This window comes from Chiloscyllium plagiosum, chromosome 14 (assembly GCF_004010195.1).
Source record: "Chiloscyllium plagiosum isolate BGI_BamShark_2017 chromosome 14, ASM401019v2, whole genome shotgun sequence".
NCBI lineage: Eukaryota > Metazoa > Chordata > Chondrichthyes > Orectolobiformes > Hemiscylliidae > Chiloscyllium > Chiloscyllium plagiosum.
In genome coordinates, this window is record NC_057723.1 from 6,944,413 (window position 1) to 6,963,172 (window position 18,760).

General features: G+C 48.4%; 1 protein-coding gene across 2 annotated transcripts in view; it reads left to right on the plus strand.

The window, feature by feature from the left end:
* dctn4 (dynactin 4) overlaps window positions 1-5,965 on the plus strand; it is a 51,720-nt gene extending 45,755 nt beyond the window's left edge. For both annotated transcript variants that reach the window (XM_043703093.1, XM_043703094.1), the window contains 2 exons: window positions 497-594; window positions 4,532-5,965. In XM_043703093.1, the coding sequence (XP_043559028.1) occupies window positions 497-594; window positions 4,532-4,745 (312 nt within the window). In that variant the 3' untranslated portion in view covers window positions 4,746-5,965. The remainder of the gene's footprint in view (window positions 1-496; window positions 595-4,531) is intronic.
* Window positions 5,966-18,760: the final 12,795 nt, after the last annotated feature.

Sequence of the window (18,760 nt, forward strand, 5' to 3'; positions counted from 1 at the left end):
CCTTCTCAACCTCCTCTCCCCGTCCCCTCCCCTCTCTCTCCCACTCTATTCACTCCTCCCTCATTGGTGAGTTCATCCCTGACCTTGTAAACCAGTGAACAATCCTTCTCCGTGGTTGGTACTGACTGCCTTGACACCTGACCCTCAGCTGCTGGCTGGTGCTGACTCCACCAAACCCCATTAACCAACGCCCTCCACCCCCCTCCCCCCACCTCTCAGCCATAGACCGGTCCTGACTGACCACCCCCTGATTTTGGCCAGCACTGACACTCCTGTGCCCCTCTACCCCAAGGGTCAGGCCATCACCAACTGCCTCATCTCCTGATCCTTGGCTTACAACTGACTCTCTTGGACACCCCACAGCCCCTTGGAAATTGGCCAGTGCTCACTGTCCCCACTTCTGTCGCTGAGTGTCAGGCGACATTGACCATACCCTCCCTCCCTCCCAAGGCACTCAGCTGCTGTGAGCTCCCATTCTGCTGTGTCTCTGTTTCAGGTCGTTCTTCCTTCAAAGGAGATTGTACTCGCTGGAAAAGATGCTGCAGCTGAATATGATGAACTGGCTGAGCCACAGGATTTCCACGATGACCCAGAGTGAGTGATGAGGGTTTATAAACCAAAAACAAACCAAGGGGGTTAGTGCCTGACCTTGTATCGAATAGGGTTTGCTGGCCAGTTGGTAAATGCCATGGAAATGTGTGCTCACCTTCACAGACTGAAGATGCACGTTCAGAGAGAGTTTGAAAGTTCACCTTGCCCTGTTCCTGGCATGTCTGATGGATATTTCCATGATTGTTTGTAATATTCTCTCTGAATCACCCAGTCCTGCAGGCTCTGGCTGCTATCTTCAGCTACAGTATGGTACTGTCACTCCGCAGCTGGTGGCTTCCTGCTCTCATCCGGTACCAACATGGCATTCCCAACAATGACGCAACGCTCAGAAAAATGTTATCCACATGATACCTCACGGGGTAGGGCGCTAGAAATAGAGTCCTGCTATTCCTGGTGTCATCACGTTTTACAAAAGTTAACAAGATTCACCAATTTACCTGCCTGATGGATACAGGTTAACAGAAACTAGGAGCCGGATTTCTGTACTGAACAAGAATTTTTAAATTAGAAATGAATAGATTCACACCACAGGTAAACAACTATGAACTGTGACCATAAACCTTACCAGCTAAACTCTAAGCCCCTTCTAAATCTCTGTGTGCGCGCGCGCGCACACACACACACACACACACAAACACACATTGGTGATGCGGTTGAAGAGGAGGAAAGTGGAGCAGTTCAATGACAAGTAGTTAGGATACAATTTTGTTTCCCAACTCCATCAGTTCCAAACTTTTCCTTCAGATTCTTTCATTTCCTGACAGGAGGCCCACAGCAACTTGTTCAAAAGTTATAATCTCCCTTGACGTACAGGTTAAAAACGACAGCTTCAGCAAAACAATCTCTCTCTCTCTCTTTTCAAATTTACAGCACTTCCTTCCTCAGTCCTTTGTTGTTAAGCAATCCTTTTGCAAATTCACTCTCCAATCACAAATGAAGGAAAACAAAATGATAGTCTTTACAGGGAGACAGCAGGTCAGGCAGCATCGGAGGAGCAGGAGAATCGACATTCCAGGCCAGAGACCTTCATCAGGAATGAGGCCTGAAACGTTGATTTTCCCTCTCTTTGCATGCTGCCAGACCTGCTGTGCTTTTCCAGCAACACACTCTTGACTCTGATACAATCTTTCCACCTAGTTATCAACCTGTTTAGCATTACTTCAGTGACCAAAGGCACATTCTCAGTAAAGGTGGGGTTTTCACTGTTGGATCTTGGGTGAAGAAGGGACCAGATTATGGTCTGCATGATTGGGCTGTTAAGAGACTAATACTAGATTTGTGAATGAGACTCACGTGTATCTTCAAGGAGAATATTTTAACTCCTCAGATCTGTTCCATTTTTAGTCATATTGGGAATGATTGACACCACAACTCCTCCAACATTGTCTGATGATGCAATATATTTTTGTTACTGCCTCAGTGACTGTACAGTGCACAGGCTCACACAGACGCGCGCTCTCTCCCTCCCCCGCCCCGCTCCCCCAGTACTGCCCCTCCGACTGTGCAGCTCTCTCAGTACTGCCCCTCTGACTGTGCAGCTTTCTCTCAGTACTGCCCCTCCGACTGTGCAGCTTTCTCTCAGTACTGCCCCTCTGACTGTGCAGCTTTCTCAGTACTGCCCCTCTGACTGTGCAGCTCTCTCAGTACTGCCCCTCCGACTGTGCAGCTCTCTCAGTACTGCCCCTCCGACTGTGCAGGTCTCTCTCAGTACTGCTCCTCTGACTGTGCAGCTCTCTCAGTATCTCTCAGTACTGCTCCTCTGACTGTGCAGCTCTCTCAGTATTCCCCCTCTGACTGTGCAGCTCTCTCTCAGTACTGCCCCTCCGACTGTGCAGCTCTCTCCGTACTGCCCCTCTGACTGTGCAGCTCTCTCTCAGTACTGCCCCTCCGTGTGTGCCTCTCTCTCAGTACTGCCCCTCCGACTGTGCAGCTCTCTCCGTACTGCCCCTCTGACTGTGCAGCTCTCTCTCAGTACTGCCCCTCCGACTGTGCAGCTCTCTCCGTACTGCCCCTCCGACTGTGCAGCTCTCTCTCCGTACTGCCCCTCCGACTGTGCAGCTCTCTCTCAGTACTGCCCCTCTGACTGTGCAGCTCTCTCTCAGTACTGCCCCTCCGACTGTGCAGCTCTGTCAGTACTGCCCTCTGACTGTGCAGCTGTTTCTCAGTACTGCCCCTCCGACTGTGCAGCTCTCCCAGTACTGCCCCTCCGACTGTGCAGCTCTCCGTCAGTACTGTCCCTCTGTGCAGCTCTCTCTCAGTACTGCCCCTCTGACTGTGCAGCTCTCTCTCAGTACTGTCCCTCTGTGCAGTACTCTCTCAGTACTGCCCCTCTGACTGTGCAGCTCTCTCTCAGTACTGCCCCTCTGACTGTGCAGCTCTCTCAGTACTGCCCCTCTGACTGTGCAGCTGTTTCTCAGTACTGCCCCTCCGACTGTGCTGCTCTCTCTCAGTACTGCCCGTCCGACTGTGCTGCTCTCTCTCAGTACTTCCCCTCCGACTGTGCTGCTCTCTCTCAGTACTGCCCGTCCGACTGTGCAGCTCTCTCAGTACTGCCCGTCCGACTGTGCAGCTCTCTCCGTACTGCCCCTCCGACTGTGCAGCTCTCTCCGTACTGCCCCTCTGACTGTGCAGCTCTCTCTCAGTACTGCCCCTCCGACTGTGCAGCTCTCTCCGTATTGCCCCTCTGACTGTGCAGCTCTCTCTCAGTACTGCCCCTCCGACTGTGCAGCTCTCTCCGTACTGCCCCTCCGACTGTGCAGCTCTCTCAGTACTGCCCCTCCGACTGTGCAGCTCTCCCAGTACTGCCCCTCTGACTGTGCAGCTCTCTCTCAGTACTGCCCCTCCGACTGTGCAGCTCTCTCCGTACTGCCCCTCCGACTGTGCAGCTCTCTCCGTACTGCCCCTCTGACTGTGCAGCTCTCTCTCAGTACTGCCCCTCCGACTGTGCAGCTCTCCGTCAGTACTGTCCCTCTGTGCAGTACTCTCTCAGTACTGCCCCTCTGACTGTGCAGCTCTCTCTCAGTACTGTCCCTCTGTGCAGTACTCTCTCAGTACTGCCCCTCTGACTGTGCAGCTCTCTCTCAGTACTGTCCCTCTGTGCAGTACTCTCTCAGTACTGCCCCTCTGACTGTGCAGCTCTCTCTCAGTACTGTCCCTCTGTGCAGTACTCTCTCAGTACTGCCCCTCTGACTGTGCAGCTCTCTCTCAGTACTGTCCCTCTGTGCAGTACTCTCTCAGTACTGCCCCTCTGACTGTGCAGCTCTCTCTCAGTACTGTCCCTCTGTGCAGTACTCTCTCAGTACTGCCCCTCTGACTGTGCAGCTCTCTCTCAGTACTGTCCCTCTGTGCAGTACTCTCTCAGTACTGCCCCTCTGACTGTGCAGCTCTCTCTCAGTACTGTCCCTCTGTGCAGTACTCTCTCAGTACTGCCCCTCTGACTGTGCAGCTCTCTCTCAGTACTGTCCCTCTGTGCAGCTCTCTCTCAGTACTGCCCCTCTGACTGTGCAGCTGTTTCTCAGTACTGCCCGTCCGACTGTGCAGCTCTCTCAGTACTGCCCCTCCGACTGTGCTGCTCTCTCTCAGTACTGCCCCTCCGACTGTGCTGCTCTCTCTCAGTACTGCCCCTCCGACTGTGCTGCTCTCTCTCAGTACTGCCTCTCCGACCGTGCAGCTCTCCCTCAGTATTGCCCATCCGACTTCAGTATGCTGGACCATGTTTTAAAAATCTATCAGCGTTTTCCACATGAAGTGTTCTCAACATTTGAAGTGAGCCGTATGTACAGGTCTGTGGAGAATGTTCCACTTCCCTCCCCTAATTGAGTCAGTCTTTCCAATAGCCAGCACAGATACTAATGGCCTCTACTCAGTGGGTCAATGAGGTTTGCAGTTTAAATATTGAAACTCCTGTCTCCTATTGCAGTGTTGTGGCCTTCCGCAAATCCAACAAAGTTGGTTTCTTCATCAAGGTGATCCCCCAGGAGGAAATTGGCAACGTGAACATTAGCTTCAAGCTGCGGTATGACTTTAAGAATCTGGCGGCTCCCATCCGTCAGTCGGAGGAAGGTGAGCAAAGCACCGAGGTCATCTGGCTGACTCAGCACGTGGACCTGAGCCTCGGGCCTTTGGCTGCCTGAGCCCCGCAGCCAATCCAGCCGATGCCCCAGTGACCGCTCCTATCCCTCGCCCTGTCCTGCACATTCCTGAGCGGCTTCTTCCAGCCTCCCGCCCTGGACGACACCCTCTCTCAGAAAACGCGAGACCGCGCTGCAGTGTTTCACATCTCTGCTCGCTCGCCTCACTAACAGCTAGCACGGGGAGAATGTGATCAGCTGAAACACTCTCCGCTTAACCTGGTGTGAGCAACAAAATGTGGAATTCCGTGGGAAAATCTCTGGACTCTGGTGGGAATAGCTGGAATCGCCCCAACAATGTACGGACACAATAGGAAGAGATTCCATCTGATGTCACACCATTGGCTACATTTTCAGCTCATCCATTGGCTGAGGTGGTGAAAGCCACTGTAGAAATTCTTTCAGTTCGTTGCACGGTTTTTGTACAATTTTCTTTTAAAACATTCTCACATTTGGCTAAAGTTTCAAAGTAGTGCCAGTTTGAGAATGGTCACACTACACTCTGCAACTTGTGTGTGGACACACACACACAGTATGCGCGCTCTCTCTCTCTCTCGTGTGTGCTCCCGCTGTCCCTGAGAGTTCCATGAGATGGCAGTATTCTCTCCACCCTCGGTCTTTATGCTGCACTCACTTTCTCTGCTGCTTGTAACTTGCTGCTGTGCTGTGCTGCCTGTCTCACACTGATCTGCTCAGAGGAGCATCATTCAGGCAGCTCGCTGTTCCTGTGTAGTTCCTGTCCTTTCACTGCATTGAGAAAGCATTGACAGTGAACCTTTAATGAAGTTCTTTTCCTAACATTTAACCAGCCGTCAGTGCACATTATTTAACTCTACTCGTGAAACGTGAGTCAAGGAAGAAAGGCCTTTCAACCTGTTCCTGCAGTAATTGTTTCCCTGATATTAGACCCTGCTCCTTTAGTGAATGTCACCCCAATGTCAGTTTCCTCTGCCAGCTGTGACAGCTGACCCTGTGTCCCGTTTCCTGACATTGAAGCTGCATCCTCCAGTAACTTGTCTCCCTGACATCACCCCACAGCCCAGAGTTGCCCTTGTGTATTGTCCTGTTGAGCCCTTGCCCTGCCCATGGGATGGTGTGTGTCAGCACATTTGCTGCTGCCAGTAAGCATTGTGCTGTGACTGTTGGTGACATCCTACTGTAATACGATATACCTTCTGTATGGAGTTAAAACAATAAACACAGGGTGAAAGAGCCGGCTGTCATCTTCCCTTGGTTTTTTAGTTTCTTTGTGGGATGTGGGAGTCCGTGCCTGGGTCACCATCTATCGTACATTCCCCGTTGCCCTCGAGGAACTGGGTGGGGAGAGCGTTCCAGAACTTCGGCACAATCCCACTGAAGGGACTGCAATGTTGTCCCAAGTCAGGACAGTGTGAGGCTTGCGAGTGATGCTCTCATTGCCTGGTGCCCATGTCCATCGCACTCCTGACTTGTACCTTGTAGATGGTGAACAAGTACAAGCAGAACAGCTCACACAACCCCAGAGCAGGCCTCCCCAACATCCTGCACAACCTCAACATGATTTCCCAGCCCCATACTCCATGACCTAGCAATGAAGGCAAGCATACGAAATGCCACCTTAACGACCCTGTCTACCTGTGACACAAATTTCAAAGAATTATATTCTTGAACCCCTCAGTCTCTGTTCTACCAGGGCCCTACCATTAACTGTATAAGTTCTGCCCTGGTTTGTTTTACCAAAATGTAATATCTCGCATTTATCCAAATTAAACTCCATCTGCCACTCCTCAGCCCAATGACCTAAATGGTTAAGATCCCTTTGTAATCTTAGATAATCTTCTTCACTGGTGACTGTATCACCAATTTTGGTCATGACTTGGAGATGCCGGTGTTGGACTGGCGTGTACAAAGTTAAAAATCTCACAACACCAGGTTATAGTCCAACAGGTTTATTTGGAATAAGATTGTAAGACCATGTCTTAAACTGTGTCTTACAATCTTATTGTCCACAATCACCTGATGAAGGAGCAGTGCTCTGAAAGCTAGTGCTTCCAATTAAACCTGTTGGACTAAAACCTGGTGTTGTGTGATTTTTAACCAACTTTGGTGTCATCTGTAAACTTACCATGCATCCTATATTTTCATCCAAATCATTTATATAAATGACAAACAACAGTGGACCCCAGGATCACTTGCTGTGGAACATCACTGGTCACAGGCCTCCAGTCTGAAAAACAAACCACCACCACCACCACCCTCTGTCTCCTATGTTTAAGCCAATCTTGTGTCCAGTTGGCGAGCGCACCCTGAATCCCGTGTGATCCGACTTTATTCATTAGTCTCCCATGTGGAACCTGGTGAATGGCTTCATTAAAATGCAAGTAAGCAACGTCTACTGCTCTGTCCTCTTTTTGGTAACTGTCAGAAAGCTCAATCAGGTTTGTGAGACACGGTTGGGCAAAGGGCACTATCCTGGAGCTGAGACGGGATTGTGACAACCACAGCCGTAGTATGTGCTGGCTATGGCTCCAACCAGCAGAGTATATCGTTCTCCCCTCCCTTGATTCCTGTTGACTGTAGTTTCAGTTGGCCTCCTTGACACCACACATCCAAGCGTTGCTTTGATGTCAAGATCAGCCACTCTGTTGTTTCGTGTTTAATCTTTGAGTAGCTGTCGCTGCAACATTCATGGGAAGGTGTCAGAAGAATTAGACCTAGATTCCCCGGGATTTTCAGTGCAATCATCGTCTAAGCCAACAGGTCAATACAGATGTTCATGCTCCACCTTCTCAAATGTCTGGCCACACCTGTTTCAGCCTGTGACTTGGTGCGGTAGGAGTTCCGGAGTCGGGCAGCACCTAAACAATCTGGAAAGGCTGTAACCTCTTTCACTGAAGCATAGGTGTTTAGGGGATGATCTTCTGGAGCTTTATAAAGTCATGAGGCATATAGATACGGTCAAGGTCTTTTTCCTAGGGTGGGGGCATAGTTTTAAGGTGAAAGGAAGATTTAACAAGGACATGAGGGGCAACATATTTTTCTCACAGACTTATTGAGTCATAGAGATATACAGAACAGAATCACACCCTTGGGTCCACTCGTCCATGCCAACCAGGTATCCTAACCTAATCTAGTCCTGTTTGCCAGCACTTGGCCCATATCCCTCTAAGCCCTTCCTATTCATATACCCATCCAGATGCTTTTTAAATGTTGCAATTGTACCAGCCTCCACCACTTCCTCTGGCAGCTCATTCCATACACGTACCACTCTATGCCTCTTAGGTTCCTTTTAAATTTTTCCCCTCTCACCCTAAACCTATGCCCTCTAGTTCTGGACTCCCCACCCCAGGGAAAAGATTTTACCTATTTATCCTATCCATGACCCTCATGATTTTATAAATCTCTATAAGGTCACCCCTCAGCCTCCAACACTCCAGGGAAAACAGCCCCAGCCTATTCAACCTCTCCCTGTAGCTCAAATCCTCCAACCCTGGCAACATCCTTGTAAATCTTTTCTGAACCCTTTCAAGTTTCACAACATCCATCCTATAGCAGGGGGACCAGAATTAATCACAATATTCCAAAGGTGGCCTCACTAATGTTCTGCACAGCCACAACATGACCTTCCCAACTCCTATACTCATTGCTCTGACCAATAAAGGAAAGCATACCAAACACCTTCTTCACTATTGTATCTACCTGTTACTCTACTTTCAAGGAGCTATGAGCCTGCACTCCAAGGTCTCTTTGTTCAGCAACACTCCTCAGGACCTTACCATGAAGTGTATAAGTCCTGTTTGTGTGTTTATTGACCTACCAGAGGAGGTGGTGGGTGCAGGTACAGTTAGAACATTTAAAAGACATTTGGATAAGTTCATGAAAAGGGAAGGTTTGGAGGGATATGGGCACAGACAGGTGGGAAGATGGTTGATGTGGACTGGTTGGACCAAAGGGTCTGTTTCTATGCTGTATGACTCTTTTAAGCAGGTTCCTGCTTCTGTTGGGTAAGGGTGGGGGAACCTCTGCTGGAAGGTGAGGGTAAGGACAGGATTGAAAAAAAGCTGTGAAAAAGATGCTGTCTGTAGCTGACAGAAGGAATGGTTGTATCCCAGCATTCCCCAATCTGAACATGATTCAGCATTATCTGTGAAAAGGAAAAGCTAAAACCAGCTCCACCATGGATGGCCTCAATTCCAGCCAGTGCTGTACCTGACGTCAGTGTTAATGCTCCTTTGATTTGTTTAATGCTGTTGTCTCAATTCATCCACTGAAGCCCTCACCTATGCTGCCTTTACCTCAAGACTCAATCACTCATTGTAAAAAAAAAACAAATTCTGCACATCCTAGAAACCTGGAGCAGACTCAGAATGCTGGAGAAACTCAGCGAGTCGGAGAAACAGAGGTAACGTTTTGAAGCCAGGGAAACACTTCTTCAGAACTTCGATCTAACATTGGACTTGAAACGTTGACACTGTTCCTCTCTCCACAGATGCTGCCAGACCTGCAGAGTTTCTCCAGCACTTTGTTTATCCCAACATTCTGCTGACAGGTCATCCGCTCCTCTGAGTCCAAAAGGCGTCTGTCCCAACCTTCCCTCACCCTGGTGCTCACTGATCTACACTGACACCTGTTTGAACAAATCTTTGATTTTGCAAGATCTTAGAACCATTAGAAATAGGAGCAGTTGTAGGCCATTTGGCCCCTCCAAACTACTCTGCCATTCAACAAAATCATGGCTGATCCAACACGCATATGTCCACCTTCCTGCCTTCTCCCTATAACTGTTGATTCCCTGACTGATAAAGAATCTATCTATAAAGAATCTATCTATCTTAGTCTTAAATATACAAAAGGACTCTGCTTCCACAGCTCCAACTGCAGCAAGGAGTTCCAAAGACTCCCTGTTCTGAGGCAGGAAATGTCTCCTAATCTCAGGGCGAACGTTGGTACTGCAGATGCTGGAGGTTAGACTCAAGGTGAGCGTGTGGTGCTGGAAAAGCACAGCAGGTCACGCAGCCTCCGAGGAGCAGGAAAATCGACGTTTCGAGTCAAAGCCCTTCATCAGGAATGAAGTTTTCCAGCGCTACTCTAATCTTGCCTCCTCATCTCACTCTCAAATTGGTACCCCTTTATTCTGAGACTGTGCCTTCTGGTCCAAGACTTGCCCATGAGGGGAAACATCCTCTCAGTATTTACCATGTCAAGCCTCGTAAGAATCCTAAATGTTTCAATGAGATCATCTCTCATGTCCCAACCTGTTTAATCTTTGCTCATAAGATAATACCCTCATTGCAGTGCTCAGAGATTGCTATATTTGTCTGGACTCTGGTGCATTGCTGAGTTTAGTCACTCCGATATCTCCCTTTATGCCTCTCTGGTCTTGTAAGATGCTCCTTACAGATGGCAAATTCCTTATAAATTGCCTGGTTAGAGCTAACGAGAGCTTCTGCATTCTCTGAGATGGTGTTCTGTTGCCATCTGCTGGCCTTTCTGGTTATCACTGGTTCAGGTGCAATGGATATAACATTCTAAAGAGTTTGATGGGGTGGACGAAGAGAAGCTGTTTCCCTCTGTCTGGAGAGTCTAAAATAAGGATTTGCGGTCTCGGGGTGAGTAGCTGTCTGTTTAAGACAGAGGTGAGGAGAAATCTCTTCAGAGTCATACAGCTCAGAAGCAGAACCATCGTTCCAAAGCATCCATGCCAACAAGAGACCAGACCGAGACAAGGCAGAGAGACCCAGACGACCAGGCCGAGAGACACTGAGAGACCAGGCCAAGAGAGACCAGACTGGGACCCCCCCACAAGCCGCCAAGATGCGTTTCACTTGTTATCTTTACCTACTATCTTTCAGCATTAGTGATGTAATAAACTAATCCTTGACCTTGTTTAAGACTCGAGTTTGACTCAGAGGTTTGAGTAACAAGTGACGCCATCGGTTTCACGCTACTGCTGTGCAGTAGCTACACCAAGTGGTGCTCACCCCTAATCTGGCATTGTTGTCAAGCCAAAAGGATACTCTACCTATTGTAAAAATAAATAATGTTTTATATGAATGGTGGAGTTGTGGATAGTGCCGAAGGATGTTGTAGGTTACAGAGGGACATAGATAAGCTGCAGAGCTGGGCTGAGAGGTGGTAAATGGAGTTCAATGTAGAAAAGTGTGAAGTGATTCAGTTTGGAAGAAGTATCAGGAATGCAGAGTACTGGGCTAATGGTAAGATTCTTGGTAGTGTAGATGTGTCCATGGTTTCACAGGTTGGAGCAACATCAAAGACCAAAGGGCCTGTACTGCGCTGTCATATTCTATGTTCTAAATACATCATAATGCCAAGTAAGTGGGCTGTATGTCTGACAGGTTTATGGATTATATTAAAAAGCGTATCTCTTTGGAGATTCTCATCCAGCAAGGTGCCCACTGAAGCCAAAGAGCACAAACATGGGGAAACTGACAACTAAGTGTTTGACCTGCGATGTGATTTGATTCTGCAGTTAGACAACATTTGTTGAATAATCCAGAGTGTGTGAAGAATTAAGCTGACAATCAGTGCGAGGTCAGTCAGGCTGGCCATGTGGTAACCCTGTGTATACGGGAAGATACACACATTAATACAGCCTCCTGTTCTTTGCTGAAATAAAGTGTGTGTACACACTGCCAATCAGAGTCAACTTGCCTTGTTTAAAATTTAAACATAGCTTGGCAGTTAACTGTCAATCCTCATTATTGGTGCATGATCTAGAAATGCATCTCTATGACAATACTCCATGCCAGGTTCACTTACCAACCAATCAACATTCTCTCCTCTCAAGTACCATCAAGGCTAGTCATCTTCTCTGGGGTAAAAATAATGACTGCAGATGCTGGAAACCAGATTCTGGATTAGAGTGGTGCTGGAAAAGCACAGCAATTCAGGCAGCATCCGAGGAGCAGGAAAATCAGCGTTTCGGTTAAAAGCCCTTCATCAGGAATACAGGCAGAGTGCCTGCAGGGTGGAGAGATAAATGAGAGGAGGGTGGGGTGGGGAGAAAGTAGCATAGAGTACAATAGGTGAGTGGGGGAGGGGATGAAAGTGATAGGTCGGGGGGAGGGAGGGTGGAGTGTATAGGTGGAAAGGAAGATAGGCAGGTAGGACAGGTAATGGGGAAGTGCTGAGCTGGAAGTTTGGAATTGGGGTGAGGTGGGGCAAGGGAAAATGAGGAAACTAGTGAAGACCACATTGATGCCCTGGGGTTGAAGTGTTCTGAGGGGGAAGAACGGCCTCATCTTCCACCTCAGAACACTTCAACCCCAGGGCATCAATGTGGTCTTCAACAATTTCCTAATTTCCCCTTCTGCCTGTATTCCTGATGAAGGGCTTTTGCCCGAAACGTCGATTTTCCTGCTCCTCGGATGCTGCCTGAGCTGCTGTGCTTTTCCAGCACCACTCTAATCCCCTAGTCTTCTTCTCTGAATTGGCATTCTTGCAAATTGCCCTGACAAGTGTAAAATGAAATGTCTTGTCAAAGTGTATTTCTTTTGTGATCCTAAAGATTTGCTGGTTATTTTCAAATTTAGAATAATGAAAGAGCTAATGGGGGGTGAGGGAGACATGAAACGATCCCACCTCATGCACCTTCTGCTGGAGAGTTTCCCAAGTCGTACAACCCTCTGAGGGAAAACAATTCTTCTCATGTCTGTCCTCAAAGGGCTGTTTTACTTTGTAAATCAACACTCTGTAGTTCCAGGCCTATTTTGTCAACAGCATTCAGGATTATCAACCAGGTCACCCCTTAATCTTGTAAAATGCAGTTCATTCTGTACAACCTCCCAAGACATGTGGGCGGCACGGTGGCACAGTGGTTAGCACTGCTGCCTCACAGCGCCTGAGACCCGGGTTCAATTCCCGACTCAGGCGACTGACTGTGTGGAGTTTGCACATTCTCCCCGTGTCTGCGTGGGTTTCCTCTGGGTGCTCCGGTTTCCTCCCACAGTCCAAAGATGTGCAGGTTAGGTGAATTGTAATCTAATCTAATCTAATCTAATCTAAACAAGCCTTTCATTTGCAGGTATCAATCAAAAACCTCTGAAGAGCCTCACATCCTTTCTTAAATAAACAGAACAAAGAACAATCCCACATAGGAACAGGCTCTTTGGCCCTCCAAGCCTGCACTGACTTATTTTGCCCTTTCATACTAAAACTGTCTTCACTTACAGGATCCCTAACCCTCTATTCCCTTGCTATTCATGTATTGGTCCAGCTGAATGCTGCTTCCACCATCTCCTCTGGCAGTCCGTTCCAGAAACCTTTGTGTGAAAAACGTCCCTCGCACATCTCTTTTAAACTCCCACCCCCTCACCCTCACACCTTAAACCTATGTCCCCGAGTAATTGACCCCTCCACCCTGGGAAAAACCCTCATACTTTCCACTCTACCCACGCCATTCACAATTTTATAAACTTCTATTCGGTCGCCTCCTGTGCTCCAGTGAAAACAAACCCAGTCTATCCAACTTCTCTTCATAGCTACAATCCCTCATACCAGGCAACATCCTGGTAAACCTTTCCTGTACTCTCTCCAAAGCATGCCCATCTTTCTGGTGCTGTGGTGACCAGAACTGTACACAATATTCCAAGTGTGGCCAAACTAAAGTTCCATAAAGCTGCAGCATAACTTGTCTCTCTTATACTCAATGCCTCTTCCAATAAAATTAATTATCACACAACACCAGGCTATAGTCTAACAGGTTTATTTGGAAGCACTAGCCTTTCGGAGCGCTGCTCCTTCATCAGGTAGCTGGGGGGCAGGATCATAGGATATGTAGCAACTGATGAAGGAGCAGCGCTCCGAAAGCTAGTGCTTCCAAATAAACCTGTTAGACTATAACCTGGTGTTGTGTGATTTTTAACTTTGTCCATCCCAGTCCAATGAAGGCAAGCATGCCATTGGCTGTTTTTACTACTTAATCTACCTGCACCGCCACCTTCAGTGATCCATGGACGTGTGCACCCAGATCCCTCTGCATTAGCAATACTCTTAAGAGTCCAAAACTGCACGCAGTACCCGAGATGTGGTCTCACCACTGCCTTGTACGGAAGCATAGTTACCTCCCTTTTATGGAACCTCCTAATGTCCCTCATTATAACTTACTTCCCTATCAACCTTAGCGTCTCCTGCAAATTTAGCCATGACACTTTCACTCCCCTCATCTGAGTCATCGATGCAAAATAGGAAGTGTTGAGTCTCCCAGCGCGGTGCCCTGTGGGGAGCTACTCACTGCACACTGCCAATCAGAGGAAGACCATCTATACACACACTCTGTTGTCTACCAGCCAGCCAGTCTTCCCATCTCTACTAAATGAGCTACATAAACTCAGTTCACAGACCACTCTGTTTTCACCCCCAATTGGTTGTGACAATGGGAATCTTGTATCCACATTGTACCTGATGCAAAACCAGTCAAAGTCAAATTTGTGCTTAAAGCCAAGATTCAACTTAACTGGAGATCAAAAAGCTGTAACACTTCAAACCATTTGAAACAAAATCAGAAGTTGCAGTGAGTGAAACAATTTGTGACTTACAGATACTAGCAATAACCAAAGACGGTGGCTTTTATTGCTCAGGAGTTTATTGATCAGGAAAGTTTAACGTGGCCGAAGTTAGCAACTTTAGACCAATGAAGAGCCATTACCTAGACAGGTGTAACTTGACCTTCCCGGCAAGACAAAGCGATAGGAATTGTTGAGATTATTCACTGAGCATTTCAATCTCAGCCCAGGGTCAGGGGAGACACCAAAAGTTAAAGTCAGATTTTTTTAACCCAGATCGAGCTGAGGAACACCGGAAAGAGAGCGGGGGGTTAAAACCTGGGAAAGGTGAGCTCCAAAAAGAGAGCTAGAAAGGGAAAGTCAAGAAAAAATGTTAAAACTTCATGGCAAAAGAGGCAAACCAGAGAAATTGAGCAAGTGTTTCAGGGCCAGGGATCTGAGAGATACATATAAAATTATGAAGGGAATAGATATAGACGTAGAGAGGATGTTTTCACTGGCAGGGGAAACTGGGACAAGAGGGCATAGCGTCAAAATTAGGGGGAGCAGGTTTAGGACTGAATTAAGAAGGAACTTCTCCACCCAGGGGATTGTGAATCTGTGGAATTCCCTGCCCAGGGAAGCAGTTGAGGCTTCCTCAGTAAACGCTTTTAAACCTAAGATGGATTTTTTTTGTTTGAACAATAAAGGAATTAAGGGTTACGGTGAGTGGGTGGGTAACTGGAGCTGAGGCCACGAGAAGATCAGCCATGATTGTCCTGAATGGTGGAACAGGCTTGATGGGTCAGATGGCCTACTCATGCTCCTAGTTCATATGTTCAGAAGGGAACTACCATAAGACCATAAGGTGTATGAGCAGAATTAGACCATTCGGCCCATTGAGTCTACTCCACCATCCGACTCTGGCTGATATGTCTCTCAACCCCATTCCCCCACCCAGTCCCTGTAATCTTTGACCACCTTCCAACCGATCAAGCTATGGAAGATGGAGCTGCAAACGTAGTTGGCCTGAAATGTGACACTCCTGCTTCTTGGCTGTTGTCTGACCTGCTGCGCTTGACCAGCCCAACATCTATTGACACGGGCAATTCCAAAGTTACCTGAAGCTGCAGGGGGAAAGATCTCATAAGACGATAGGACAATAACGTGTTGTCAGCCATTCAGCCCATCAAGAATACTCCATCATTCGATGAGATCATGACTGATCCGAGAATCCTCAACTCCACTTTCCTGCCTTTTCCCCTTTTCACCTGATCCCCTTGCTGATTAAAAATCTGGCTCTCTCAGTCTTGAACCTACTCAATGACTCAGCTCCCTCTGCAGTAAAGAAATCACCAAATTCACTTCCCTCTGAGAGATGAAATTCCCTCCACATCTCAGTGCTGGATGGTCTACCCTGTATCCTGGGGCTGCGACCTCTGCTTCTGTATCCCCCAACCTCTCTGCATCTAGAATGTCCAACCCTTGTTCCACCTTTTTAGGTCAGACACCTATTTTCTAAGTCAGCCAGGAACTCATGCCCTGAATGACAGAACATGCTCAGGGAGCTGAGAGGCAGGCCTTGCTCTGATACTTTACCCCCAGGGGTGGTAATTAAGGAAAAGGGTCTGAAGGAGTCAATGTCCATGGTACATTGAGCTCCACCCAACATCACAATGGGGTTATGTTGTGCAGGAGTATTCAGAGGGAGCAGAGGTATTCTATAAAGTCCCTGAGAATCAATGATTGTAAACTACAGGCCGTTCTGCTATAATGTGCATGCTGTCAACGCGATTAAGATGGGTAGGGGGCGGAGAGGAGTAAACACATCAGTAACGTCTACTGCCCGCCGAAGTGCCTGAGTCCAGCCACCACCTTCAATACAAACATTAACTACCTGAGACTGCTTGTATACAAGTGTTAATACTTCAGATTTGCAGTAATGGAAAACGATCTTCCCTCTCAGGAAGAACAATCACGACCACTAAAACCGACAATGATTTTGGAGTGTTTTCCGTTAACAAACCATGCTGTACAAACAAAGACTCGATACTTGACCTATTGTACCACAAAATGTATAAAATATCATGACATGCGCTCCAAGAGTGAGAGGAAGCTCGCAGCTGACAGCCGTGCTGATGAACATCTCTCTTTCCCCGGAGCTCTGGTTTCTTTGTACAATAAACTCTGTCGTTGAGCCCCGATTCTGACTCTGAGGCTGGTGATTTTCCCCACAACAATTGGTGCTGCGAGCAGGGTCTCCTAATCCTGGTGCGCTGGACAAAGGTCATGATCGGGGAGCCGGGGTAAGAGACACTTTGAATCTACAAATGGGAAGAGTCAGACCGGGCCAAGGACACAGTTGAAAAGGGTATGCCATTGTAAGATGTAACTTGAGCGATATGACTGGGTTGTGTATCAGTGCGTGCCTGTGGAGCGTTAATGGGAAAGTGCACTAACTGGTGTGATAACCAGGTGCTTGAGATGAAACGACCAGAGGACAAGGTAGTGCCTGCCTCCAAAACCCTGCCCTAAACCGGTTGTTAAGAGGGGCACCCCCCCCCCGTGAAATTGGGATTTGAAGTGGGAATTGAGGCGCCAAGGGCACTAGGAGCTGTGAAGCACAAGTGGCAAAGTCGGGTAACATTGGACTCCGAAGGGGCGAGAAACTCAGAGTCCAGTTCGAGCTTGGCCGAAGGTTGGGTGCTGTCTGTTAATGTGTTTTAAATTGAAGTGCTGAGGAAAAGGAGCTGATCACTCTGACCAAGAGTCAAACTCCAGTGGAGCAGCGTGTTACCGAGGTGGCAAGCGTGGACACTGTGAATAACCATGATACCCTGTCAGTCCATAGTAGAGCAACAGAGTTTGAATACTGACAGTGTCTGGGAGGGTAGAAAGTCCCCCACCCCCCAGTAGAGAGCACACCAGGCTAGAGGTAGGTTTCTGGGCCTATCGGGCGGTGTTGGAAGAGTCGAGGTGGCAGGGAGGGTAGAGGAGTCGCGGTAGAGAGCACACCCTATCGAGCCAACATTCCCAGCCGACCAGTAGGTACCGACTAGCAATGGGTAGAGAAATCCCACTGGTAGAGAACACACCTTGCTAGGAGCCTGCTATGGCCATATAGATGGTGCTGGGACAGTATTATTGGCCAGTGAGCAAGAGAAGTTCCCATTGGTTAGGAACACTTTACTGTTGGTAGTATCCGGGGGGGGGGGGGGGGGTACACAGTCTGCAAGATGGCGATTGGGATTTTAAAGGGAATATTGCAGGTTCCCTTATTGAGAAATACAAGACAGACAGACTAGCGCTGACAGAACAGATGAAGAAAGGGGGTTGGGACCCATCCTAGACATTAGTACAGCAGCGGAATTGGATTGACAAAGAAAAATTAAATAAAACTAAAAAGACAGGGGTAATGTTAATGTGCCAATTAACAGGCCGAATTGAACAAGTAGGTGCCTCTATTAACAGGTGGAGAAAAGGCCAAGAATGAATTGAGGAGCTGGAGGATAGGATAAAGGAGCTCAAGCAAAGATTAGGAAAAGTACAGGAGGAAAGGGAGACTGACTCTCTCCCCTCCTACAAACCTGTGCAGCAGAGACCAACTGCTCCCTCAGCAGAGCAGGAGGTGTAAGAATATAATCTAGTGCCAGTCACTAGAGGGGGGGGGGGGAGGGGGGACAGAGTTGCAGCCAAAAGCAAACTATAAACTCTGAGAGAAAGGCAACAGATCATTAGCTCCCTGGGCACATTACAGCCCCGAAGTGCAAACACGAGGTTCTGGGAAGAGCTAGATGGTGTATGGGGAGGGCACCAACTGCACTTGAGGGATATACACCAGCTGATCCGAGCAGCCTGCCCACCGGACAAATGGATACAAGTAGCTGGCAGACCCGAAGCCACAGCAGCCCGAGCCCACAGGAGGGGATGGTGGACACATGCTTTTGCCCTTACAGCTGAGATAGATGTCCAGCAGGCCCCGTCCGCCCATTTTAAAGAAGAGATTCAGCGAGTATTAGGAAATGCTCCCATGAACTGGAGCAAAAATCACGACCGCTAAACAGCTGAAAGGGGAAGGAGCCTCTGAGGACGTGGAACGATTATTTTGGGTATACCAGGGAGTGCTCAGGACGAGCAAACCCAGATCGTGGGGACCGGGCATTCATTCAGGCTTCCACCGCCTATGAATCCATCCCAAAAATGTGATAATGTCCCAAAATGATGACGACTTGGTCGAGTGGTCTAAGCGGGGTGCAGGGGGCAGAAGCTCCCGCAATAACAAAACCCGACAGAGCAGCCGCTCGGAACGGAGGCAAAGGCAGAACCAAACTATCCTGCTCAACTGTGGCCGACAGGGACACTTAGCCAGAAACTGTAGAGCCCCCATGGGCAGGGAATAGGACAAGGAACAGCGTAAAGTACTGCAGCCAATGCAATAAGAGCAGGTCATACAGAGGCAGGGTGCTGGGAAAAGCATGGGGGACCCCCAAACAGCACCCGGAACACCGCAGAACAGCGGGACTCCCGGGTTCCGCA